The 27670-nt window shown below is 46.2% G+C and overlaps 1 protein-coding gene across 1 annotated transcript in view; it reads left to right on the top strand.

The window, feature by feature from the left end:
• PARD6G (par-6 family cell polarity regulator gamma) overlaps nt 1-27670 on the top strand; it is a 97017-nt gene that overhangs the window by 36442 nt on the left and 32905 nt on the right. Inside the window, exon 2 of the mRNA XM_001145392.6 lies at nt 8220-8442. Coding sequence (XP_001145392.1) covers nt 8220-8442 — 223 coding nt within the window. The remainder of the gene's footprint in view (nt 1-8219; nt 8443-27670) is intronic.

The raw sequence follows: 27670 nt of genomic DNA, 5'->3' as shown, positions 1-27670 counted from the left end.
ATCCTAATGGGTATGCATCCCAGCATTGTCTTTTAAACGTGTTTGTCCAATTCCTGTTTGCCCCAATGGTAACTATTCCTCAGGCACTTTCACAGTGATCTCTATACCATAGTGCAGCAATCTTCAAGTATCACATATCCTCTAAAAGAATTTTAAGAACAAGTATAAAGGAGATAATATATTTTTAAATTGGCATCTAATTTTTATCATAAGAAATATAAATAGCTGCAGAGGATCTAATTTCAAGCATGTTGTAAAATTTTCACTTAAAAGCAAACCTAAAAATACAGATGGCTTTTCAAAAAAAAAAGAAAAAAATGCTACTGGGTCCCTTTCACAAAGGACCTTTTACTAAGTGACTAAGAAACTCAATCAACTAGTTTGAACTAAATGTGAATAGTTCCATTTGTCTGTCAGCAGATCATATTTTAACAGAGGCCTTCAATGTATCGACTCAAAGGAATGACTAGTGACGTGTGTTTGGGGATGGGGGGTGGGGAGGTTTTGCCAGTCATATCACATAAGCAGCTGCTTTGAAAATATCCCCACTTTCCGTGGTTTTAGGCAAGTAACTCGTTGTAAGTTCATTAAAGTAAATGCTTTGTATCTGGCAAGAGATGTAAAATTGGCAGGGAGTATGCAATAATTATTTGTTTATAATTAGTTGTTCCCTTTGTAGATAACCTATTTTGGTCCTACTAACAAAATAAACTTGGCCCATGGAAAAAAACTTTTTTTTAAACTTTGATCATATTAGCTTTAAATATTAAACAGCTGATGCTGATTGTTTTCAGCAAATGCCCTGGGGACAAGGCTTTTCCCACTGAACTTGACCCTATGAGTAGGGCTTTTCCTGGAGCTGCAAGACAGGTCTGACGATGACAGTCCTGAGTGTGGGCTTTGGGGAACTTCCAGACTGGTTCTGCTCCCTCCCAGGCTGTGAGGCTGCTGGATTTCACAGTTGAGGAGAGGTGGATAGGAAGTGAAAGCACCGCAAAGCTTGCTGCTCTTACTGAGATTCAGCTGCTTTTCTAGAATAAACACTCCTTGCATTGTTGCAAGCCATTGATTAATTTCCACGGTTCTCTGAAACTTGGTTTTGACAGTTTTTCCCAGTATTCTGTCTTTAATGGATAAGCAGAGATTTGCAGGTCCTAGTCTTCCATTCTGGAAGTGCTTGGAGATTAACTTAAAACAGCACTGTCCTGTCATCTTTCCTGTCGTGCTTCCCAGGCTCCTAGCTGTCTTGGGTTTCCATCATCTTTTTGTCTCCTTGCTTATTGACCAAGAGCTGTATGGAACATTACTTTTATTGCAACTGGCTCCAAGGTATTATTCATTCAACAAGCACTTCTCGAGCTCTATCCCTTCTTCTGGAAGGAAAAGGGTCAAAATTATGATAAGAAGTTAGAGTTGGGGGAATAGATAGATATGATTAATAGAGATTGATATGATATAGGTGATAGATGGACATTTCTTATTTTCTATTTATAGTATAATGATGTTATCATTGAATACATTTTAAAGAAAATAAAAATGATTTGCATTTAGAAGCTTTTGATACACTTTGTATTTTTTGAGACAGGGTCTTACTCTGTCATCTAGGCTGGAGTGCAATGGTGCAGTCTCAGTTCACTGCAGACTCCACATTCCAGGTTCAAATGATCCTCCTGCCTCTGCCTGCCAAGTGATTGAGACTACAGGCGTGTGCCACCACGCCTGGCTAATTTTTGTACTTTTCTGTAGAGACATGGTTTCCCCATGTTGCCCAGGCTGGTATCAAACTCCTAGAGTCAAACGATCCACCTGCCTTGGCCTCCCAAAGTCCTGGGATTACAGGTGTGAGCCACCACACCTAGCCAGACGCTGATACGCTTTTGCTTATTGATCTTGGTATTTTGTATTTGAGATAATTTTTAATAATTTTAAAAGATGAAATCTCCCCCAACCCCGTTTTTTACTATCCTGTTGTAGGAATAATAGTTGGGGTCAACTACAAAATAGAATAATCATTATCTAAATAATGAATGAGGGTTCATTTAGCTAGAAGCATTGAAGAATAAGAATTTGCACACCTGTGTATTTCCCAATAACAAATAATCTTATTCTTTAAAAATAAACATGGGATTCATAGGCTTACACACATTTCTTGCCATATACCTGGAATCAGCCATTTTGCCTCGGAACCATGGGTCCTTTTAAGGGAAAATGATACAGCTCATAGTGTCAGGGTACTGGTGAGGGAAAGGTGTGTTTTTTTTGTTTGTTTGTTTTCTTTTTTCGAGATGGAGTCTCACTCTGTTACTCAAGCTGGAGTGCAGTGGTGCAATCTTGGCTCACTGCACCCTCTGCCTCCTATGTTCAAGCAATTCTCCTGGAGCACCCTCCCAAGTAGCTGGGACTACAAGCGTGTGCCACCACACCTGCCTAAGTTTTTCTGTATTTTTAGTAGAGATGGGGTTTCACTATGTTGGCCAGACTGGTCTCGGACTCTCCCTTAGCCCCCCAAAGTGCTGAGATTACAGGCATCAGCCATCGCTGGCCAATGTGGACTTTTTGATGGGGTTATCTATTAACTTGCTACTAACCTAGGCCAGGCACAGCGATGCAATCTTTTTTAGGAAATTTGATTTTTTTTTTTAACATAAACAAGGTCTTGCTATGTTGCCCAGGCTGACCTGGAACTCCTGGGCTCAAGTGATCCTCCTGCCTCAGCCTCCAAGTAGCTGGGACTACAGGTGTATACCACCATGCCTGGCTTGAGTATTGATCTTTCATTGAAATTGGTCACTGGTTTGGAGTGAGGAGATGACCTCCCGGGATAGGATGGCGCCCTTTGAGGCATTTTATGTGCGGGATAGTAGGTGAATGAATGAAGCCTAGCAGATGTTGAAGCAGCCGTCCTGTTGTAAGTCCTGCTATACGAACAAACACCCACATGAAAAACAATGAAAATATTAGGGAGTGCCAAGTCTCCTGCTAACCTTTAATGGTGGTTTAGGCATTTTCATAGTGATCCCTGAACTCTGATGTAGTGGTCCTCAAATGTCACATGAAGCCTGAAAGAATTTTGAAAAACTACCACTATAAAAGGGGATGATATATTTTTAAGTTGGTACCTGAATTTTTTTTAGTAAATATAAATGGTTTGCAAAGGATGTAATTTACAGCATGCTGTAAATATTCCATTACAAATAAAGCTTTTGGTGCATGATCTTCTAAATACAGCCAGTGAAATCTAAATGCTGCAGTGATTTGATACCACTATCATGCATTTTAAAATAGGATAAACAGACTCTTATTTTTGCCACTTTTCTGACTCTGAAGAGCTCTTTTCTAATCAGAAATTATACATGGTTTCTTTTTCTCTTTGATTTCTTCTTCCCATTACTCCCTCAAGAGATTTTTGTCCTAATATTTTATTCTAATAACTTATGCTTCGTTACCCCTGTTACTCTTCTCTGCAACAAAAAATATGTATAAATTGAAGTTCAAATATTTTTCTCTTGTGGTCCTGGGGCTCTATTTGTTAAAAATATTTTTAAGTTGTTTACTAGTATAGGGTTCTAGCTTGCAAGATGAAAAGCAATCTAGAGAGTGGGTGCATAACAGTGTGAATGTACACTCCTGAACTGTACACTTAAAAAGAGCTAATATGGTAAATTTTATGTGTGTTTTACCACAATTATAAATGAAATAGATTGTTATAGCAAATTTCTAGATTGAGTTATTAACAAGTATTATCAAATGGTGATTGGAACATAGTTGTGCAATTTGATAATCACTAGCCATCCAAGTAAACATCTGAAGAATCTTTCGTTTACTGTTAAGTATTTATTGATAATCACTAACCATCCAAATAAACACCGGAATAATCTTTCATTTACTGTTAAGTATTTATTGATAATCACTAGCCATCCAAATAAACATTGGAAGAATCTTTCATTTACTGTTAAGTATTTATTGATAATCACTAGCCATCCAAATAAACATCTGAAGAATCTTTCATTTACTGTTAAGTATTTATTGATAATCACTAGCCATCCAAGTAAACATCTGAAGAATCTTTCATTTACGTTAAGTATTTATTGATAATCACTAGCCATCCAAGTAAACATCTGAAGAATCTTTCATTTACTGTTAAGTATTTATTGATAATCACTAGCCATCCAAGTAAACATCTGAAGAATCTTTCATTTACGTTAAGTATTTATTGATAATCACTAGCCATCCAAATAAGCATCTGAAGAATCTTTCATTTACTGTTAAGTATTTATGGATAATCACTAGCCATCCAAATAAACATTTGAAGAATCTTTCATTTACTGTTAAGTATTTATTGATAAATGAGGTAGGCTGGCACTAATTGTTTTGCAATTTTTATTGTTGGGTGTCAACACTGTGAAGCTTCATTTGCACACTCAGGTAGATGAGAGTGAAGGCCCCTAAGCACAGCTCAGTTCTTTGAACTCTCAACAGGTTGTGTGACAAAAATAATAGGGTGGTCTCTCAAAATTATTTTGATAATTAGCTGACAGTTCAGTTAGGACAACTTTATATTTTGTTAAAAGCAAGTAATTGGAAACTACTTGACTTGCAAGGTTTATTGCCTGGTCATTAGAGCCATTCACTGTTTCAGTTTCTGGTAAGTATACTGAAAGGACTTTACCAAGAAGTATGTGACAATGAATTATACCTGCTAATTCCTTCATTTAGAGGACTCTTGTTTAATCTGATATGATGGGGAAATAAAAATATTTAGTACCCAATACCAATATGATTTTTAAATACAATGCTTTTGTCATGTCACATTTCACATCTCTTTTTGTCAAAACTTTGGAGCTCATTCAACATATGAAGCATGTTTACCATATAGCTGGGTTGGCAAAGTCAGCCTCATCATTAAACACAAATCAACCTTGTTTTCTCTCAGGAAACAGTCTGAATTTATTTTTCATTTCAAGTTAACATGCTAAGACATATTTTGAGAAAATTATTGAATGTACTGAGAAACTGAGATGTGTTTTAGGTTAGTTGCTAAATAAAGTTAAGACTGAAACATTGTAGAACTAACATTTAGCCTATGCTGTTTCAGGGAGGCCTGGCGTTCCTGAGGTGAAAGTGAGCTGTATCCCTTTGCGGGGATACTGAAGTGAGAATTATATAAAATTCAAAAACACTCTTACTAGTTGCATTAGACATGATTAAATTATCTTATGTATTCAGTTAGACGAAAGCCATATAGTGATACAAGGAAATTGCTTTGGAAGTTGGTATATGTATTAGTCCATTCTCACATAGCTGTAAAGAAAGAATGGAGACTGGGTGGTTTATAAAGAAAAGAGACTTAATTGGCTCACAGTTCCACAGGCTGCACAGGAAGCATGGTGACCATCTGCTCCTGGGACGGCCTCAGGGAGCTTTTACTCATGGCAGAAGGCAAGATGGGAGTAGGCATCCTACATGGCAGGAGCAGGACTAAAAGAGGGGGAAGGTGCTACACACTTTTAAAACAACCAGATCTCGTGATCACTCACTCACTCACCATCACAAGAACAGCACCTGGAGTTGGGCTTAACCATTCATAAGAGCTCCGCCCTCATGATCCAGTCACCTCCCACCAGGCCCCTCCTCCAACACTGGGGATTACAATTCACCATGAGACCTGGGTGGGGACACAGATGCAAACCGTATGAGTATATATGAGATTACAGTTCAACATGAGACCTGGGTGGGGACACAGATGCAAACCGTGTGAGTATATATGAGCTATGTGAGATGGGAAAGACAAGGATTGATGTTAGTGAAATAAATGCTTTGTGATCTGAAAGATACTGCATAAAACTGATGTTGTAGGCTTTACATGTGTGTCTTAAAGTTTTGGAGCCCCTGTGTGTGAAAGAATCTGCATCGCCTACATGCTGTGCCAGCGTCATCCTTGGGTGAACGTTTCCCCTTGAATAACGGGGAGGGATTTCAAGGGTTTGCTCTGCTCTGCACTTCTGACAATAGCAGGAGATAGAGGAGAGCCCTTTCCTCTGCCCCTTCCAGGGTGCAGCCGTGTTCAGAGCATGTAACTGTCCAAATACCAAGTTCTGGGGTCCCACTTCTTCCCTTACTGAGTATGTAGACCGTAGGTTAGAGGGGCTTTGATTAGTCATTGAAAGTGGCTTTTCCCAAACTATTGTTATTATTATTATTAAGACTGAGTCTCACTCTTTTGCCCAGGCTGGAGTGCGGTGGCATGATCTTGGCTCACTGCAACCTCCACCTCCCAGGTTCAAGCGATTCTCCTGCCTCAGACTCCTGAGATGCTGGGATTACTGGTGTGTGCCACCATGCCTGGCTCATTTTTTGGTACTTTTAGTAGAGATGGGGTTTCACCATGTTGGCCAGGCTGGTCTTGAACTCCTGACCTCAAGTAATCTGCCCGCCTTGGTCTCCCAAACTGCTGGGATTACAGGCGTGAGCCACCATGCCTGCCCCAAGCCAGTATTTTGAATTGTCCCATTGTTGTAGGCCCTGGAGATTTTTTTTTTTTTAATTGCTGAGGGCAGTGCACAATGGATGAGAGGTTTGTTTTGCTCTTGGTAACCTGGGGGAAGTGCTTTTTGAAAGCGAGGTAGAAAAGGAGATTTGTTCTTGAGCAATTCAGTTTCACAAAGAATCTGTGGAGGTTAAGGTCTAGTGGCCGATTCCCATAAAACCTGTGGTTCTCTGTGTGTGGTCCCCAGATCAATAGCATCAGCTCTTTCAGGAACTTGTTAAAATGCAGATTCTTAGGCTGTACCTCGGCACAGTCAAACCCAGAACTCTGGGGGGCCTCCAGGTGATCCTGGCGCAAACACGTCTGATCTTAGATGACCTTCCCTGACTCATTCATACAATGTCTGGATGATAGAACGACTAGTTTTCCATAAACATTACTTTATTTGTATATATTTTGGAACCAATCTAATTAGTTTTCAACTGTATATGTACCACCTGATGAACAAAGATCCCGAATTGCCGAGTGAGGAATGACAGGAGCCAGAACCCTTGGGCATGACCCTAACCTCATGTCCCCCTGGGGTCCTCTCTTGGAGGGTACCCTGGAGCTCTGCGGGCAGCTCATGGGCATCTGAGCCAGGGTTAGGGTCTGCTGGAAAAGAGGTTAGTCCCTAGATGTTTCCCAAACCTGGACCACCTAATGACAGCTCCTGAGGGGGGTGTACATGCCGCCTTTAGGAAAAAGACCAGACCATCATCCTGTCTCCCTTGGACTTGTATGATTTTAACCAGGTTCCTTTATTCTTGCAATTTCATGTCTACTTCTGATCCTTTTGAAATGTAACCATTACTAAAGTACAAATCAAATGAAGACACTTCCTAGCTTAAAATTAAGACCCGTAAGGTCTTCATGGTCTTTTGCCTTTGGAAACAGTCCCGAGGTTTCATCCGGCCTTGCGTCCTCTCCTGCCTCTGAGTTTCCTAAGCCCTGCCCCAAGCTGTGCAGATGCCCCCTCAGCAACCACAGATGAGGCAAGGGACCCTGCTGAGGAAGGATTCTCCTTTCATGCCACCCAAAAAATTAACATTAATTTTGACGTTGCTTTTTCCTACAACATGAGCTACACAGCCCGTCCTATCCTGTCCTCAGGATATTCATCTGTGTTGATGACTGAGCTGTCCCTCGGTCGGTGTGGACGAGAGGGCCGTCCTGGGTCTCTGTGGATGAGCGAGCTGCTGCCTGAGTCACTACTGCTTTTAATTGTTTAGGGTCCCTCTTCCTGTATTATAATTTCTTATTTAGTCACTGTGAGCTCTGTGAGAACTGAGCTGTTTGTCACTATCTCCCCAGGCCCTTGTGGAGAATTAATAAATACTTGTCCTTTTATTTTCTTAATACAACATTTTAAATTCATCAGCCTCTGTAGCGAACAGTATGAGATATCTCAGAGAACTGAAAATAGAGTTACCATTGGATCCAGCAGTCTTACTATTGTGTTTCTACCCAAAGGAAGAGAAATCGTATTAAAAGCATTTGTAGCTTCATTCCAGCACTATTCATAATAGCAAAGATGAAATCAACTTATGTGTCTATCAGTGGATGATTGATTAAAGAAAATGTGGAATATAAATACTTGTTTGTTAAGTACACTAACCACACCTTATTTCTGGATATTTCTCTGGTATTTATTAATGCCCCCCCCCACCCCACCCCGTCTCTTGCATTGTAGTTTGGGGCGGAATTCCGAAGGTTCTCTCTGGACCGTCATAAGCCTGGGAAGTTTGAAGATTTCTACAAGCTGGTTGTGCACACCCACCATATCTCCAACAGTGATGTAACTATTGGCTATGCAGATGTGCACGGAGACCTGCTGCCCATCAACAATGATGACAACTTCTGCAAGGCGGTTTCTAGTGCAAATCCCCTGCTCAGGGTCTTCATCCAGAAACGAGGTACTGAAGTGGTTGAGTGGCTGGCTGGTCTTGTTGAGCAATCATTTTTAAAATACAGTTTTCAATTTTTTCTGTCATTACAGGACTATGTGGTTCGTTTTCTAACCTGTAGTAGGAGATGAAAGAAATTAAAAATTGTTTCATCAGCATTAATAGACAAAATACTAAACTGTGTTTTCTACTTTAAATGATATTGACTTCTGACTTTTAAATACTGAAGAAAGAATAACAGTGATACTTCCAGTCATTTAACTAGAAGCGAAATGACTCAGTGATAAGGAGGCTTGAGTCAGTGGCCTCAGAATGAAACTTGGGGTTACGGTGCATGCCCTCCATCATCTTGTTAGGAGGAGGGAGCATGTTAGCTTTCGATGATAACTTTGGTTAACTTTTAGCTCTGAGGCCCAGTTTCGCTATAAGTAATAATATCATTTTATGTGAAAATAAATTACTAACATAGGTTAATGGCTGAAAGGGAAGGGGTGCCCTGCTGCTGACTTATTGTGGGACCTCATACTGCTCACGTCTCTGGACTGCATTTAGATTTTTTTTCCATCTCCAAACTTCGGAGAACCTTGTTGTTTCAAAATAATATGCTGAAAGAAAGAAGCACCTGCAGGTGAGGCTTCATATTGGGGAAATGGCATTTTCATAACTGACTGCCTCTCCTTTGGGCGGCCCCACGGTGCAGGTGGTGAACACTGACCACCTCAAGGAACCAAGCAGCCAGTGGTGACACTTGCAAAGTGAGGTTGCAGTGTGCCCTATCTGCCCTCATGGATCTGCTGCCAGAGTCTCTGGGACAGCTAGGAGAGGTTTCCCGGAGGAAAGGCTGAGCTGAGCCTAGAGGAAGCAGCAGCAGGGTGCTGGGTGGGAGGCGGGCTGGGCGAGTTCTCAGACGAGGCCCTCCGCCTTCTTCACCCCAGCGTCCTGCTTTGCAAAACGAGGGTCCTCATAGTAACCCCCATCCAGTTTCTGTGAGGGTGATGCTGAGCAGTGTGCTGCCAGCTCCTCGTCCCTGCTCTGTAAATACTAGCTATGGCTGTTATTCCCATTTGCGGTGATGAAGGGAACGGCAGGAGACTCGTTGACCTCACTTCAGACAGATTCTCTGGCACAAGATCAGAACACTCTGCATCTGCAGTTCTCACTGGGCCTGGGTATCCTGCTGACGGTGCTGAGAAGTCAACACAGCTGTCACTTCCTCACAGTGGCCTGGGGGACGGGCTGAGCTTCAGCTTCCACATCAGTCCTTCGGGGTTGCTGGGGGCAAGGACCCTCGCTGTCTCTGCATGGCTCTGCACAGCCTCCAGCGTGCCACACCTCGGTCCTCTGTATGCTGCCCTCTGCAGTGGCTACTTGCTGTTTGGCTGGTCCTGGAATGGAGGCCTGTGCCCCCTGCCCCCTGCCCTGGAACTCTCTACCCGTTCACATTGCCTGGGTGTCTGTATCTGTTCACAGGCCGCCTTCTCAGGAAGGCCTGGTCTCAGCTGCTTGATCTGATGAGCCCGTGTTCCCCTCTGCCTGTCGCCCTCTGTCCTCTTACTCGGCTTCCTCTGGGCTCTGTCCATTGCTCCCAGAGCTGGTTTGCCGTCTGTCTCCACCCGACCAGGAGCGTAGGGTGGGGGTGTGTTCCTGGCTGTGCCCCTGCCATCCCAGGTCACAGCATTTGCTCACATGGTGTGGGGTGAGCAATGGTGTGAAGAAGGTGTGTAAACTGCAGATGTGCGCACAGGCTTTGTTGCCCATCGTGCAGGAAACAAGTCTTTTAGTCCCGCTGACTGTGGAGCTGGGGTGAAGGCCAGCAGAAGGCACTGTGCCCTTTGGAGGTGGGCCCCAGGCGTCTTGGCAGCCTCTACTGGGGATGCATCAAAGCTGGGCCGGGACCAGAAAGTGGGCTTGTGTGTTGCCCATGGGAACGTGCTAACCTCCAGCAGCGGCTCGGACACTCTGCCTCTTTCCAGCTTGCTGGCTGGGGCCCTGTGTTCAGTCTTCATCATTTATTTTTCCTTCTTCCTCTGCCCTCAGAGTAGTAGCCCAGTTTAACTAGCTGGCTCAGGGTTTCTAAGTCTCTCGTGGTTATAGCGTGAGCGTGTCGCCAGCAGCCCCTGCCTTTCTCTGTCATGTTACAGTGTGGAGCTAGGGAGACCTGAGCTCAGACCCCACCTTCTCCCTGGCTTTGTGACACAAACACATGCCTCATCCCGCAGAGCTCTACTGTCCTCATCTGTGGCACGGGTGGCAGTGCCTGTCTCTGGGGTTGTTGTCAGAGCTTAATAGCGACATCTGCTGATGACAAGCCCTTCACTGGCCCCTCGGTCCTGTCTTTGGGAAAATCAGAGCTGCCTCTTGCTGTCCTCAGTGGATTTGACTGTAAAGATGACGACGTTCCAGGTGGCAGTCGGGGCAGTTGTTTCCGGTGCACAGTCAGGCACCCTCCCTGCATAGTAATCTGTGCTGATGTTTCATAATCTGTGTGTTTGCGTTTGGGGCAGAGCTGAGGCCCCTGAGAGGCGACACTCAATCCCACAGCCTTTTTACTGCAGCAGGGGTGTCGAGGGGTCAGTCACGGCCATGCTATTTTCAAGATTCTACTGCAGCCGTACCCACTCTGTCATTTACTTAATAACTTTCTGTACACGGACGTATTTTATTTAAATATATGTTAAGAGGGAATTTACTATCACAGAGGAAAAGTCAGCATTCTCCTAATACATGTTGGAATAAACCCACAATTATGTTTTAAAAAATTAATCTGTTGCTCAGCCAGGCATGGTGGCTCACGCCTGTAATCCCAGCACTTTGGGAGGCCGAGGCGGGTGGATCACTTGAGGTCAGGAGTTCGAGACAAGCCTGGCCAACATGGTGAAACCCTATCTCTACTAAAAAATATATAAATCATCCAGGTGTAGTGGCATGTGCCTGTAGTCCCAGCTACTCGTGAGGCTGAGGCAGGAGAAATCGCTTGAACCCAGGAGGCAGAGGTTGCAGTGAGCCAAGATTGCACCACTGCCCTCCAGCCTGGGTGACAGAGCGAAACTCCGTCTCAGAAAAAAAGAAAAATTAATCTGTTGCTTAAAATAATCTCTTCCTCCAAACCATACAAAGACACAGTGATAAACTACAGAACAGCATTCCTTTATGAATGTAGATGTAAAAACCCTTCAGCAAAATACTAGCACATGGAAAAATGCACCCACACAAAAAGTACACGAATGTTCATAGTAACATTATTCACAATATCCATAAGGCGAGAACAGCCCACGCGTCCATCAGCTGATAAATGGATAAAAAAGTGCGCGCATGTGCGTGTGTGTCTAGTCATGCAGTGGAATGTTATCGAGCCATGAAAAATGATGCGCTGACACATGCTACAGATGGATGAACCTCAGAAACCGTATGTTTAAGAGTGAGAGAAGCCGGACATAAAAGTTCCCATATTGTATGATGACTTTGGAAGTTGATTCTCATTATTCAAGGACTGTGTATTGATGAAATGTTGTGACCAGAGGCTAACAGGAACCTAACCCTGTGTCCCCCGGAAGCAATGGTTCTATGCTCAGTAATTCAGTGACCATGTCAATTTTAGACAACAAACTACTACACGTGACAAGAATCCTCTGTAATGTGAAAAGTCCAGAATGGGCAAATCCATAGACTCATGGTTGCCAGGGGCTGAGAGGTAGGGAGAATTGGGAGGGAGGGGTTTCTTTCTGGAGTGATAGAAATGTTCTAGAACTAGAGATTTGCATAAATACCAACAACCATTGAATTCTACACTTTAAATGGGTGAAGTTTATGTGAATTATTTCGGAATAAAGCTGTTAAAAATAGAAAGGACTGTCCACCTTACCAGGGCGGACAGGCTGATGAGCAGACCCCTGGATCTGAGCCATGGCCCTGGGTAAGGTTTTCTGGGTTTATCTCCAGCCTTTATTTCCAAAATTCAGCCATTCTCCATATGTGAATACTTTGACTTTTTAATAAACATATTTGTTCAAAACTTTTAAAAAAATCCTCTCTTCCCCTGGTAATAGGAAACTTCCTGTGCTTCTCTGAGAGGGCTCCAAGCCTGGTGAGTGCCCCAGGTGGGCACAGGAGTGTGGCATCCCCAGCTGTCTCCCTGTCCTCACTGGGAAGGCACACAGCACAGCCCAGTGGGACTAGCTGGGCCTGTCACTTTGTTACCAATAGAAATGAGATATTTTCATATCCTGTGGTAGTTGCATTCCAGTATCCTAAATATCATTTACAGTAATCATTATTTAAAAACAACGGTACATATTGTTATTTAATGCATGAATAAGAAAAGTAATCTGCCACACATTTGTTTTACTATTCTGATAATTGTCTTCAAAATAATTTCCTCTATAATCCCCTGTGCTTTATTTTATGCCTTTAGGAACGTTATTTTGAGAAAGGTGTTCCCTAGCATCATCAGATTGCTAAAGGGCTCTCGGCTTATACCAGGTTAAGAGCCCCACTTGCAGAGAGGCTGCATTTGGGGCTCAGACGACAGGCCAGGAATGACTTGGTTTTCATTCTCATGGGATGACCCGGACTTTCTCTCCGGATGTTCTCTCAACGACTACATGGCATTTGGGGGCAAAAGGACCCAGCCTTAGGCCTTCACTGCCTTTCTTCTTTATTTGCTAGGCTTCTGCTGCATCTGGCCAGGAACTGTGAAAAGCCGTGGGCTTTTCCCTTGGACACATAACAGCTGTCTTTGCCCTTCTCTGTATTGCTGTGCCCATTTAAGTGAGAAGAACAGCAGTTACCAGAATGGATTGGCCACGATGAGAGGGTCTGGACTTGAGTCTGCGTATTTAGGTTGTAAATACAGAATGTGTTAAGTGTTAAGGACCCGCTTCTCTGTTCCCCTGCCTCCCCAAGGGTGCAGGAATGTTTTGGGAAGCTGGCCCTTGCCAGAGAATGCACAACCAAGTTGATACTTGGAGCATCTCTTTCTATTTTTAGCAGGATAAACAGGAAGTGCAAACAGTAACTTTTCCCTGCTTATCCATCAAATAAACTCTGCAAATGCTAGCATACCCTGCAGTGTGGTTACTCACCTCCAGGCACAGCCGAGGACTTGGTAGGGTGTCTCAGTAGCTCCTCCTCAGGAATATGAAGACTTAATTACACCGAAAGATGTTCAGCACAGAGCACTCTGAACTCCTTACTTTTAAAGCTAACATCAGTATTGCCCATTTGCATATGCCTGTTCACTGTTCTTGGCATTCTGGGCATTCTTTTGGGTTCCTAGAATGAGGAGAACACAGTTGTAAACTATTTGATTTATCAGAATTTGCCCGATGGGGTGTATTTTGCTCTGATTTCACTTAAGTGAGTTACTAGAAAAAGGAAGGGGTATGGAATGATTGAGAATCTTGTTATGGACACTGGCAGGATTTTCAAGTATCAAGCATAGAAATCCTGCTTATAATTGTTTTTCTTGGATTCTTAGGGAAATAGCTAGAGGTATGTTTGGTTTTTAAATTGAGGGTTCACTGCTCATCAGGAAGCCCTCAGTTAAGCCGTCAGAATTCAATTTCTGCATTCCATGCCCCATTGTAGTCTCTTTCCTCGGACACCGCCTAGGGGCTTGAGGTTTTGTGTCTTGGGGGCAGGGAAGAGGTATATTTTTGCTGAATTAGCCTCACTGTGTCCATGTGCTTATGGGAACAGACAGAACGTGGGCTTTGCCCTCTGGGGTAGGAGGTTTTCCATGAGACATGTTTGCTGCTTTAATTGCCACAGATTCCTGGAAGTTTGTGTGTTTGGAGGATTTTCTTTTTTTTTTTTTTTAATAAAAGAAAAAAGTCTCCCACTCCACCGTGGGAATGTGGAGAAGATGACATTCCTGCAGCTGCGTTCACGCTAGAGTAGGAGTGTGTTGAGGGAGGAGAAAATGTGCTGATGTAGCTTGTCAAAAAGAAACAGAGCCAGAGGCCCCCCCTCCAGAAGAATCCAGGGTTGTCCTCCAGGGCGCCCACATGAAGCCGAGCCCTGCAGGCGCTGTGAGCAGCCGCCCTGCTCTCTGCCTTGATTCTCTTCCAATTGAGCCAATGGGAACAGAGAGGGAAACAGATGACTAACTTGTCTCCTGTAGTCCCAGCAAAACACCTTGTATGTAAATGGTGAGAGTTTATGTTGCTTGGAGTCTGTGATTTTCTTACTTTTCTTACATTTAAACCCATAATGTATTTATAATTTGGATTATCTTTAAAGACCTAACATATCATAAGCATATCCATCATTAAATTCTTCATAAAACTTTGTTGTTTTTAAAAAAGCTCTTCTGTTTAAAACATATTTGTAAAACAAGATTCGGATGACATGGAAGCAATGCCACCACCCCGAGGCAATGACTTTTGCATTTTGGCAAAATCATTCCAGGCCTCTCACTGTAGACGTGGTTAGTTGGACGTAGTTTTACACAAACAGGGTCATAATATACATGGCATAGCAATTATTTTAACCTACCACCATATTTTTTGTCTTTTTGTAGATGTATGTAGACATACATCAATGGTGGACATATCAGTTACACAGCTCTAACAAAGTATAACCAAGTCCTTATTAATTGTTATTTAAATTGTTACAATTTTATTATGAACTATGTTGTATATTTTAAAATACTTGTCAGGTTCTGTCTTTAAGGGAAACTGGTAGAAATGTTCTTGCTGGGTTAAAAGGTATGGGTATTTTGAACTAAAATATATATATTGCCAGGGGACCACTCTTTTGCAAGGCTCTAGAGTAATGTTTGAATTGGTTCTTTTTTACTTTAAAAAAAAAAAAGTTTACTTTTTTTTTTTCTTGAGATGGAGTCTCGCTCTGTTGCCCAGGCTGGAGTGCACTGGTGCCATCTCAGCTCACTGACACGGCCACCTCCCAGGTTCAAGCGATTCTCCTGCCTCAGCCTCCTGAGTAGCTGAGACTACAGGCACGCGCCACCACGCCTGGCTGATTTCTTTGTATTTTTAGTAGAGACAGGGTTTCACCATTTTGGCCAGTCTGGAACTCCTGACCTCAGGTGATCCGTCCACCTCAGCCTCCCAAAGTGCTGAGATTATGGAGCCATCGCACCTGGCCAGAAAAAAAAAAGAAAAAAAATGTGTGTGTATATATATATATATATCTTTGAAGACTCTTATTGTGTGGGACAGGAACTCCTGATCTTTGAATTTTCCCTCTTGAATGCTGCAGTGAAGGCCGGCAAGGGTCTGGCCTGAGGTGCAGGGGGAGGCTGCTTTCCTGCCGGAATAGCACCGAGGGGGGCCAGGTACATGGCTGCCCGCCCTGGGAACAGGGATTCCCGCCTGCTCCAAGCACCTGGCATTTTGTATTCATGGACGCTCCTGTCAGCCTGGCCTCGGTGGATGAGGAGCTGCAGGTCTGCAGAGTTCAAGTCTAGCAAAAAGGATGCTGCCCGTGAGCAGATTGTACCTGTCAGTTGGCCAGAGTGTTGTGTGGTAAAAATGGCCATGTCATTGTTTCTGTCATGTCAGAGTGGCTTGTGTGATGATTAACACATTTGTGTGGGTGCAGTTTGATGGAAATGAGGCCAAGCGTGGAGACACACGTTGGGGCTTTCTTTTCATATTAGGCCAATGATCATCTCGAGCTCAAGTGATTCGTAGTCCAAGGTGGGACTCTGGCTGGCAGAGCTGGTTTCCTGTCCCCTCCTCCTCCTGCCGTTTTATTCCCCAGCCACACAGTGAGACGCAACAGTGGCGCCGCTGTTCTCTAGCAGTCGGCCCAGGAGGGTTGTCTCTAGTCATATCTCTGCTGCAGCACAGCCATCCCCTCGGAGGGGCTCACTTGAGCCCCTGGTCTCCTCATGCTGACACCTCACACGCAGGTTTCTCTGTTCCCATGGGTATCATTTCCCCCCTCAGTTATGTCCATCTCTTTTCTAGTTCACATCCTTTACTTCCTAAAATTCACCTCTGTTACCATTGTTACTTCAGGAACCCTTAGAAATAATTCCCCACATGGCCTAGGATCCTCCTGCACTAGTATTTTGGAGCCAGGATTATGAAATATGCAAAGTCCAGAGCTCACCCCTACCCCACGGAACTAAGATCTCGGGGGGGTGAATGTCCATAGCTCATGCACATTGACGTTTATGAACCTCTGCCTGAGAACATTTAGAATGTTCTCAGAAACACGTAATGTTTTACTGCTAACCAAGGATTTCTAAAATTATCGTGTGACTCTCACAATAAACCAAGTTGTATAAGTTTCCTCCTTTTATACATGATGACACTGAGGCTTCAAGAAAGGTCAAACATTGTGAATAAGTTCTCAGCTAAAGTTTGAAATTTAGTTCATGTATCCATGAGTTAGAGCCCATTTGGCACCTTTATTTACGTAGAGGATGCAGAGGTAGCGACAGGCACGCACCTCACACTAATGAATTCACATTTCGCTTGCTTGTGCTCAGCACCGAGGATGGATTGAGTGGCGCTGTCACATTAAGGCCGTGTTGTTTTCTGTGGCCAGGAGGATCCCTGTTCAATATACACTAATGAAAAGTAGCTCGTTGTAGAAATTGTATACCTATATTAGTTTGGAGTCCAGAGACATAAAAATTTCCACTGTGAACTTTTTTCTTTTCCAGAAACGTAAGCAAGATTTGGATTTCCTCTTGCACAGCAGTTTCTTTTCCTGTTTTTGCCCCATATCTCTGTACTTTCCATCCACTCCTGTTGGAAAATGATTCAGCCTGGAGGTCAGCATGTGCAGCACATCCCACCTGTACTCAGGCTTCCAGAAATCCCGACTGTTTTTGTGGCACTTGACACACACAGGCAGAGTTGGGGTGAGAGGTGCCGTTGGAGTTGGAGCCGTTTACTCCTCATGATGGTGTGTGGCAGGGATGCTGGGCATTCCCGCCTTCCTGCCGGCACTTCCTGCCAGCACTCCTCAGCAGTTCCACTCGGAGCCACATGCTGGGTGGAGCAAAGTGTCAACACCAAGACATTAACCAGTATCAAAGATTAATGACTTACTTTTTATACTGGTAAAATATATGTAATGTAGAATGTTCTATTTTGACAATCTTTAGGTATATAGTTTAGGGGCATTAAGTACATTAGGTACATTGTACAAACATCGCCATCATCTGTCTCCAGAATGTTTTAATGTTCCCAAACTGAAACTCTGTACCCATTAAAGCATTTTGTATGTTTGTTGCATTGAAGCCAGACTCCAAAAAACAGCTCTGTACCTAAAAGTATAAATTTCTACAAAATGTCCTTGGGGCATGTTTATAACTGATATATCTATGGTCTTGCTAGAAATTTCAAATCAAAGGGTGAGGGATTACACTTTTTCAGAAAGCATGAAAGAATTTTCCCTTGCTGATGGAGTTTGTTGAGTCTCTGGGGAGCTCCTGGACCCTTCCCCAGGCCATGCGTGAGGCCGACCCTCCTCCCCTGGCTGCTTCTCCCAGCGCCTGTGTACTGACCACACCCCAGGCCACAGGCTCCTAGGACCTGGAGTGGGGAGGACGTGGGGGTCAGGAGCGAGCCTTCTGTGATACTGGCATCAGTGCTGAGGAGGGGCTGTGCCTCTTGGGCTTCAGGTGGGTCTCCGAGTTAAATTACCCTAGGAAAGAGTACAGCTCAGAGACCTAAGCCACCATCTGCTTGGGGCCTTTCTGAACTAGGAAGCAAGTTCTGTCTCGAGATGTCAGTCTTCTGTGATGTGTTGACATGTTGGCAGCAGGGGCCAGGAGGACTTGGACACATTGGTGCTTCATCCACCAGAAGTTGCTGCCAAGCAGCTCCCCTGCAGACACCTCTCCTCCGCCCTCCACACAGGAGTGAGGGGAGGACTGACAGCCCAGCTCCCACGGCCGGCGAGCCAGGAGGGTCCCTGCCCACAATGTGGGGACTGTGAGGAGGAGATAATGAACAGTGGAGATTTGGGACTGGTTGACCCTCATCTCCAGGCCAGGTGTGCTTTTCTTTCAGTCTTATCATTCTTCCCTCCTTGTCTTTGGTGTTCTGGACCACTGTGAGGTTCAGAAAGTACAGTGTACCCTTCAATGTGTCATGACAGCCCCACACAGGTCCCTGGGGCTGCCTTGGCAATTGTGGAGCTTCAGGCTCCTGCCGTGGCACCTGCTCTCCCCCATCCCCTGGGCTCCCGCCGTGGCACCTGCTCTCCCCCGTCCCCTGGGCTCCCGCCATGGCACCTGCTCTCCCCCGTCCCCTGGGCTCCCGCCGTGGCACCTGCTCTCCCCCGTCCCCTGGGCTCCCACTGAGCAGTGGCTTCAGTTAGGGTTGGCATTCAGTTGAGGCCTCACCTAAGGGCTCCAAAACAGATCTGCTCCCAAGTGGCAGCTAAACAAGACCCCCTTGAGCTGGAGCTGAGGCCAGAAGGCCCCTCTGCCTGCACTGCACCCCACCTCAGGGACGACTCAGAGACCACCAAAGGAGAGTGTTCACTGATGTTCTTGCTTCTCAGGAATGAACGAAGGGGCCACTGTCATATCGTGTCTCGTAGAGACTGCGCAGTCTGGTCTTGTGACCCCAACACCTTCTAGGGTTTTTAGTGACTCCTTAATGATCAAATGGAAACTTCTTGTGGTTAACGCTGACCTTCTTGTACATTGAAAACATGAAAGTACACGTTTTTGATGTTCAGAATCATCAAGGTGGAGTTGGACACCTTTGACCAATTTTAGATTTGGCTTTGGAGGCTGGTTTGTCAGCGTTAGGAAATAAATCCCTATCTTGGAACAAGTCTTTTCTAACCTAAACAGTTTTCCCAACACATGATTCTTTCTGGCTACCCTCATTATCACACGTATACATCTAAGCACATTTAGTTAATAAACATTGAGTCTCCTGCTGTATCAAAATCATAGGAATTTGAAATTGAAGGAGTTTTAAAGGTCCTCCAATCTAGCTTTCTTCTTTACAGTTGAGGAACCAAAAACCCAGCTGGGCCAAGTCCAAGGCTCCCACTTAGGTGTCTGACAAATATATTTAAATTGTGGCATAGGCCCTTGTAGACTTGGTTTTCTTATAGACCAAAACCTAAATGATTTAAACATTTTTCAAGAAAATTTCTTGTGAGCAGATAAAAGAACCAGTAGAATTTCATATGTCTGAGCTGCCTGCAATCTATCATCTGTGGCAGAAAATTTATGTCTCTCCATCTCATTGCCCAGGGACACACATGGGGGCTCCTGGTGGTGAGCTGTGGTCGGCACTCAGAGTGTTTTGAGTAATGACTCCATCCCAATCTGAGTGGCGTTTTCCTCTAGGTTGATAAAGCCCAAAGAACCATACAGAGCAGAGGAAAAAAAGAAAGAAGAGAATTTTACAAAGGCATCGCCTCATGTAGCTCTGCCAGGCCTGGGCTGTGGCCACGCATCTGGGCAGCTGCTGCCCCGACATTTTCTTCTGCAGGTCCTGGGGAGGTGGCCGGTTTGAGGTTAACAGGTGATCAGCTCTGGATCTTCTAGTTACCTGGAATATGCTGCTGAAACCCTTGAATAAGCCTTCACTGACCTTCCTGCCTATTGCCAGGCACTTCTGAAATTAAAATAACTTCTGCTTTACCCTTTGTTACTGTTAAAATACTCATCCACCTGGTGTTACGGAGCCAGTGAATTCTCACACCCTGGCACTGCCACAGTTGTTTTACCGTTGGATGAGAGGAGTCTAATGGAGCCTCCAGAATGTCTGGCCCCTGGTGGGTCGTTCCCAGGGCTACAGGTGGAGGGAGATGCAGAAACCCTGCACATTTCACAGAGAATTTGGGCAAATACGTTCTGGATCTGTTGTTTCAGGCTGGGATTTAATGAGCTCTGTTTCCTGCTCATGGATGGTGATTTTGTTGATTGCCTGGAGACCAAGAAAGAGTTCCAGGGGCTGCAGGGCCTCACAGAGGAGTCAGAGGCGTTGTCTCTGTAGGCCTCCTAAGCCCCCAACAGCTGCCCGCCTGCCCTCCACTCCTCAAAGCCATGGTCTCCAATACCTCCTCTCAGAGGTAGGGGTGGCTGCCTTTTTTATATAGGACAGAACTGAATCCTGGAGAAGCCGTGTGACTTTTCAGAGCCACATGGCCATCAGGTGACAGACCAGGATCCGTGTCTGGGCCTGCTTCCGTGCCTCCTCCCCACAGCTGGACTTACAGGTGGAGAAGCAGCTGTGTGCTCAGGCGCTCATGGGTGGAATCATGGGCCTGTGCACACCAGGCCCATTATACAGGTCAGAGGCCTAAAGGGACACCTCCTTGGACTGCAGAGTGCCCACTGGGAACAGACTCTGGACGAGAGGCAGTGTACACAGAAGCCCTCTCAGGCCTGCCAGAGTTTGCCCATCCCAGGAGGCTTTGCCCTCAGGACCCTCCTCTGGCCTCTGGTGGGTTCATCCACCTGAGCCCGGATTGTTGCCGGTGCACAGGACAGCTTCTTAGAAATGGCCAGAAGGTGGCTTGGGTCGTTTCTTTTTTAAAATCCAAGCTCTTGACGATATTAAGCAGAAAACATGGGGTAGAATGGTGTATATGATACATGACCCTTATAATAAAAGGAGAGATTAAGAATCTGTGCTCACTTTTGCTTGTAAGTTGTACGAATAGACCCTGGAGTAATCTGTGAACCTATTGAAAGTCATATCCTTGGGATGGGGAGTGACTAATGGGTTTGGGGTTTCTTTTTGGGGTGATGAAATGTTCCAGAATTAGGCGGTGGTGGTGGTTGCACAACCCTGAATATACTAAAAAACACTGAATTGTACACTTTAAGAGAATGAGCTCTTTGGTAGATAAATCATATCCTACATGGTATTTCAAACCAGCTGTTTAAAAATTCTTCTGACAGCAGTATTTCATTTGCCTTTGAGCCTCTATCTAGGTGTTTAAAAACTGATCGAGTTCTGCTCGGTGCTTGACCTTCTCTCTGGAAGGAGAGGTCTGGTCTCATCTGGGAGATGAAAGAACAGCCTCAACGACGGACGGGGGACTCCCAGGGGACGCGCTTGAAGCTGTTTTTGTCCAGAGGGTCTGTGCGCCAGGCAGGGAGGACTGTGGGGCCAGGGTGACCTGCCTGGCCTGGTGGGCTCCTGACGTGGTGTCAGTTAGCAGGTAAGAGAAGACATCTGGAGTTAGCTGTCCTCGTGGTAGACTCAGAGGAAAAAGGTGTTTTGCCCATTGGTATTTCATGCTGGCCCCTTGAGGAGCCCCAGGAGCAACTGCCTAGCATCGTCTGCTAGAAAGGCTTACTGTTGTGTGTGTGTTGGACTCAGTTTATCATCCAGAGATACGGTCCCACAGCTGGGGTGGCGCAGTGGCCCTTGGTTGAGTTAGGAAGGAACCATTGGCCAGTCCGATGAGGACCACGTTGACATGCCCCAGGCCTCTCTGTTGGGCTTCTGTGATCTCCTTTAAAAAGAAAGAAGAAAACGGTTGGTTTGATGTGTTGGCAAACTTTGGCCTTGAATGCTGGCCATGGGAATTGCTGAGGGAGGTCTGCTCTAAATGTGGGCTTTTCTGCCAACGGTTATTTCTGGTTGTTTCAATTACAGTTGTGCTCTCTGGTAACTGCTGTAGTGTTGTATAAATACAGGGTGAATCACAACCAGGCCATGAAGCCAGATCTGGGGTGGAAGTGACACGTGGGCAGCCCCTAGAACTGGGTTCTCTGCCCCAGAGAGTGTCAGGCAACCCCGGGCTGGGCAACGCCTACCTTGCTGCCTCTGCTGGGATGAGCACTACTCTTCCCATGTCTGCATTCACCCCCCAGGTCACTCTTGTGTTCAGATGCCCCAGCAAGGCCACACCTCCCTCACGAACGTGGGGAAACGCTAGGGATTGCACCCGCCTGACTTCCCCGCAAGCCCATCTCGTGGGCTTGTCTCTCCCACATGCCTGTCACTTGCTGTACCCCGGCCATCCCAGGCCAGGGTGACTGGCCGAGAGCTGCCCATCTTCTGAGATGCAGACCCCTGAGAAGCCGTGTGAACTCTGCCCTGCATCTGTGTGGGAAATTAGGGGCCCATGTTTCGTTTCTTTTTCCTTCATCATAAAAACTCAAGAGCAATAGGTGGGGAAACAGAGAGACCCTTCCTCTGGCGAACTGGGCATCTGAGGAGGGCTGGGATGGTTGTGCTGGCACAGTTGGGTCGAGGCGCCTGTACTGGGAGGGTCCTGCCGGGTTTGGGGCTGTCAGAACTTGGGGCAGGGCAACTTCTGCTGCCCAGGACGGGAATTGCAGGTGGGAGGCACCATGAGGAGGTGCCTAGGTCCTTGGAACTGCATCTGTGCTCCTCAAGAGAGTATTCTTGTTGGAAGAGACACCAGCACTGGATTCCAAGTCTCTGTTCCCCAAGACACCCATGTAGGTTCAGTCTTTGAATCTGAGTCCCTGACGCAGGCAGTGAGATCAGGCCACCTCCAGGCCCTTAGGGAGAGGCCAGGTGGGGCCAGCCATGGGACCCAAGAAGGGTCACATAATTAAACAAAATTGTATCTAATTAACTGTAGCAGAGACTGAGGAGGGATAGAAATACTGTAAAATGAGAGGGATATTACTGTGTCCAAGGCATCTTACTTCTAATATTGAGCAGAGTCACGCACCACGTAACGTCTGCTATTGGGCACAGTCACGCACCACGTAACACCTCCCGTTGGGCATGGTCGCGCGCCACGTAACGTCTGCTATTGGGCACAGTCACGCACCACTTAGCATTTCAGTCAGTGATGGAGCACGTATGCAGCAGTCCCGTAAGATTTTATTTTTTCTGCACCTTATCTATGTTTAGAAGTATTTAGATACACAGATACTCACCATTGTGTCACAGTTGCCTAGTGTATTCAGCACAGTAACACGTTGTACGGGTGTGTAGCCCCAGAGCAATGGGCTACTCCACGTAGCCTGGGCATCCAGTGAGCTACACCCTCCAGGTTGTGTGAGTGCGCTCAAGGATGTTTGCATGATGACCAGTCGCCAAATGATGCGTTTCTCAGAACCATGGCAATCTCTCCGAACGGGGCCTGACCCTGCAAAGCATCAGGTCAGCAGTGGTCATCCCTGGGCCAGGGTGGAGCCCACAAGTGAACACAGGTGCTGCTCCCATAGTAGGTGCTGTGGGTACCACACAGGGGACCCAGGAGGTGAATGGGGGGGCCCGTTCACATCAAGAGGGAAGGGGCTAGGGTGTCCTTTGTTCCTCGTGACCCTCCCACAATGCCTGAATTGCGATGATTCACAACTAAATCTAACCGGAACAGCCCAGCCGCACTGAGGGCTGCTTTGAGGATGCTGCGTTGTCCCCCTTGCTGAAGCTCGTGGTTACATGTGTCCACAGTGGGTAGAATCCTTCTCACACACACGCCTCATGTGTAGCCTGAGGGACACAGCCCTGTCTACTCTGAAGCAAAATGTGAGAAACAGTTAAGCCCAGTGTTCCAAGTACATTTCTCACTAGGAGGGAGTCAGCTGTGCAGAGCCTGACAGCACCCACCCACGCGTGCCATCCCCTCAGCCAGGCAGAGCAGGACACTGACCTTCCAGGGCCAGAGAACAGGTTAGAGCAGGCAGCCCCATGTCCTTAGGAGCAGCCCCACTGGTGTCAGACCATTAGAGTAACCCTTAGTGGATTCTTCCTTGATTTCTCTTTTTTTTTTTTTTCTTGAGACAGAGTCTTACTCTGTCCGCCAGGCTGGAGTGCAGTGGCGCAATCGGCTCACTGCAAGCTCCACCTCCCGGGTTCACGCCATTCTCCTGCCTCAGCCTCCTGAGTAGCTGGGACTACAGGTGCCCGCCACCACGCCCAGCTAATTTCTTTGTATTTTTAGTAGAGACGGGGTTTCACCCTGTTAGCCAGGATGGTCTTGATCTCCCGACCTCAAGATCCGCCTGCCTCGGCCTCCCAAAGTGCTGGGATTACAGGCGTGAGCCACCCCGCCCAGCCCTTCCTTGATTTGTTAAGGTGGTTCTGAAGACCAGAAAAGATGAGAAGATACTGATTAGCAGGGAGATTTGGGGGCCGAGGGTAAAATTTTATGTTACTTTTAAAACTGGAGGAGTAGCAGCTACAGACGAAATGCTGATTAGCACTTGCTTGCGTATCACGTGTGATTATATGTAGCCCTCAGTTATCCCATCGAGAGCAGCAGCTATGAGTGCACGTGTGCACAGGGATGTGTGTGTGCATCTTTTGGGGGTGTGTGCAAGGGCTGTGTGTGCATGTGTGAGGGTGTGCGCGTGTGAGGATGCATGCATGTGTGAGGGTGTGCGAGCATGTGTGAGGGTGCATGTGAGGGTGTGCGAGCCTTGAGGGTGTGTGCGTGTGTGGGTGTGCAAGCATATGTGAGGGCATATGCGTGTGTGAGGGTGCATGCATGTGTGAGGGTGTGTGAGCATGTGTGAGGGTGCATGCACATGTGAGGGTGTGCAAGCATGTGTGAGGATGCATGTGTGCATGACGGTGTGTGAGCCTTGTGAGGGTGTATGCATGTGTGGGTGCATGTGTGTGAGGATGCATGCATGTGTGAGGGTGTGCAAGCATATGTGAGGGTATATGCGTGTGTGAGGGTGCATGTGTGTGTGGGTGTGGGAGCATGTGCGTGTCCCTTGTGTTCCAGGGCTGCTGGTCATGTGCCTAGAATAATTTCATCTAGGTCGTGTGACATTCAGGTAATGTTGGCTCCAAATTTAACTAGATGAGAAAGGCAACAAAAGTTAATTTCATTAATATTTTAAAATTACTTCTTAATACATTAAAAATTAGATGGGTGTGGTGGTGCATGCCTGTAGTCCCAGCTACTCAGAAGGCTGAGGCAGGAGGATGGCTTGAGCCCAGGAGTTCACATCTAGCCTGGGCAACAGAGCAAGACTTCGCCTCTTAAAAAAAAATAAATCACCTTCTGAGGATACGTGAGAGACCCTGTGAGTGTGTCACCTGTATGCTCGAGGGAATGACCCACTCCTCCCAGCGAGGCACATCACACCAGATTCTACTATCCAAGGATAGAGCAAGGGGTGTGCTGGTAACTCCCCTTAGATTGTATGGGAAAGGTACAAACTTTCAGATTGTAATTCATTAACGTCGATTTTAGTCCAATTTGGTGAAGGAGAGTAGATTAAAAGCAGGGAAAAGATTAGGCTCTCTCACAAATCTCTCTCTTAAAAGACATTCAAGGTTGCAACACCTAGGAGGGTAAGTTCATGGGACTAGCGGTTAGGTTCCCGCAAAGCTGGAAGGAGCCACCTTATTTTTTAGCTTTATTGAGACCTAAGTCAGCATCCGACCATTTAAGTTGTCCAAGCCAATGTTTTTAGTGTGTTCACAGAGCTGTGCAGCCATAGTCCGTTTAGAACATTTTCACCACCCCAAAAACAAGTCTCTGCCTGTTAAGTAGTCTCTCCCCATTCCCCCAACCCCCAGCCCCTGGAACCTCTAACCTGCTTTCTGTCGCTCTGGATTTCCCTGTTCTGGAAATTTCACGTGAAAGGAATCATACAGTGCATGGTCTGGGTGCCTGGCTTCTGTCACTCAGCATGATGGTGCTTTGGTGGCGTGTCCGTGGGGTCATCCATGGTGTGGCTCGTCCGTGTCATGGCCTGTTTCCGCGCCTCGCTCCCGCTGCGGGTTTCCGCGCCTCGCTCTCGCTGGGGGTTTCACGGCCTTGCTCCCTCTGTGGCTGAGACCCCACTGTATGGACAGGTCACCCTGTGTTCATCGGTTGGTTCATCAGTTGATGGACATCGGGGTTGTTTCCACCTCCTGGCCACTGTGAATGATGCCGCTGCGAATGCTCACATACAAGTTTCTGTGAGGTCACCTGGATTCACTGCAGCCCGGCAGTTCCTCAGAGGCGTCAACATAGAGTTGCCCTAGGACCATCAGTGCCGAGGCTGAAAGGAATAAGAGCGGACACCCTCGTCTTGTTCCTGACCTTAGGGGGAGGTGCCCAGTGTTCCGCATTGAATGTGACTTTAGCTGTGGGTTTTCCTAAATGCCCCTCATCTGGTTGAAGCCCTAGTGTTTCTTTCTCACATCAGAGGCAAATGCATTGGGGTGGGTCTGGTTTGGACAATAAATTTCCTCTGGTTTGGACCAAGAAAAACAGAGTTCTTTGACCGCTAACATATATGTAAAAAGAAAGTTTGTAAAAACAAGAGTTAAAATGCTTCTAACAGTGTGGTCATCACTGCACAGGACACTGGAATTGGCATTCGGGGTTGTGTCTGTCCATGTGGTTTCGTTGTATGTCATGTGCTCTCAGCTCAGACAGAGACATCCAATTGACTTCTGACTTGGGGCATTTAAACTTCATACCACAGCTTTATTTAGAGGACTTATTTATTGTATTTTCCACTGTTTTTATTTAAAAGTTGTATAAAAATTGTTAGGGCTGGTTTTGATATAGAAAAATCATTATGACTGGTTTTGCTAAGTCCATACACCTTTGTGGTCTGGGGAGCGGTGAGTGCTGAAGCAAAGGAATGTCTGCAGAAACAAACAAGGGTGTTCTCTCAGCTTCAGAGACTGATGAAGCAGGATGAAGTGGGCTCCCGGGCAGAGAGTACTTGGAGAGAGAGTGGCCGCACAGTGCTCGAGCTGGGGCTGTGTGTACGACCGGCAGGATCACGTGCTGAGCCTTGGGGGACTCAGCTGGGACCATTAGAAGCTCTGGGGCCTGCTCCACCCATTCTGACTGGTGCTGCCCTCAGGAAACCATCTCTGCCTGAAACCCATTAGGGCCAGGGAGAGTTGTCTGGCTGGAAAGGAAGAAGACGGATGCTGGTGGTTGTCTTTCGCTTGTTGTTTTAGAGCCACTGAGAAGGTCAGCGTACTTTTCCACTATGCCTGTATGCGGCTTTGCTCTTCTCCATGCCCATCTGCAGCTTGTTTTGCAGAAGTCTCTCTGGCTTTCTCTCTCCCACCCTTTCACATTGCAAGGCCCTCCACTTCTTCACTAATTTTCCTGCAGATGACGGAGCCCTGCGACCAGGAACCTGACTCTTCAGCTCAAATCTTGGTTTGAAAGGGGGACTTCTCTGTGACCCTGTTGTCGGCATGCCATGGTAGAGAATGGACGGCCCACGCAGCTGGCCCCTCATGAGACCCCAGCCATCTCATTCCACTGGGAGCCACGTCAGGAGGAAGGAGGACTGGGAGGGGCGTCTGGCTGCGTGGTGTGGGGCCTGCAGTGTTGTGGCACACGCAGCTTCAGCCAAACATCTAGCCCTGTA

This window comes from Pan troglodytes, chromosome 17, assembly GCF_028858775.2.
Source record: "Pan troglodytes isolate AG18354 chromosome 17, NHGRI_mPanTro3-v2.0_pri, whole genome shotgun sequence".
NCBI classification, from domain to species: domain Eukaryota; kingdom Metazoa; phylum Chordata; class Mammalia; order Primates; family Hominidae; genus Pan; species Pan troglodytes.
Note: the sequence above shows the minus strand (reverse complement) of the source record. Positions and strands in the feature narration are given on the sequence as shown.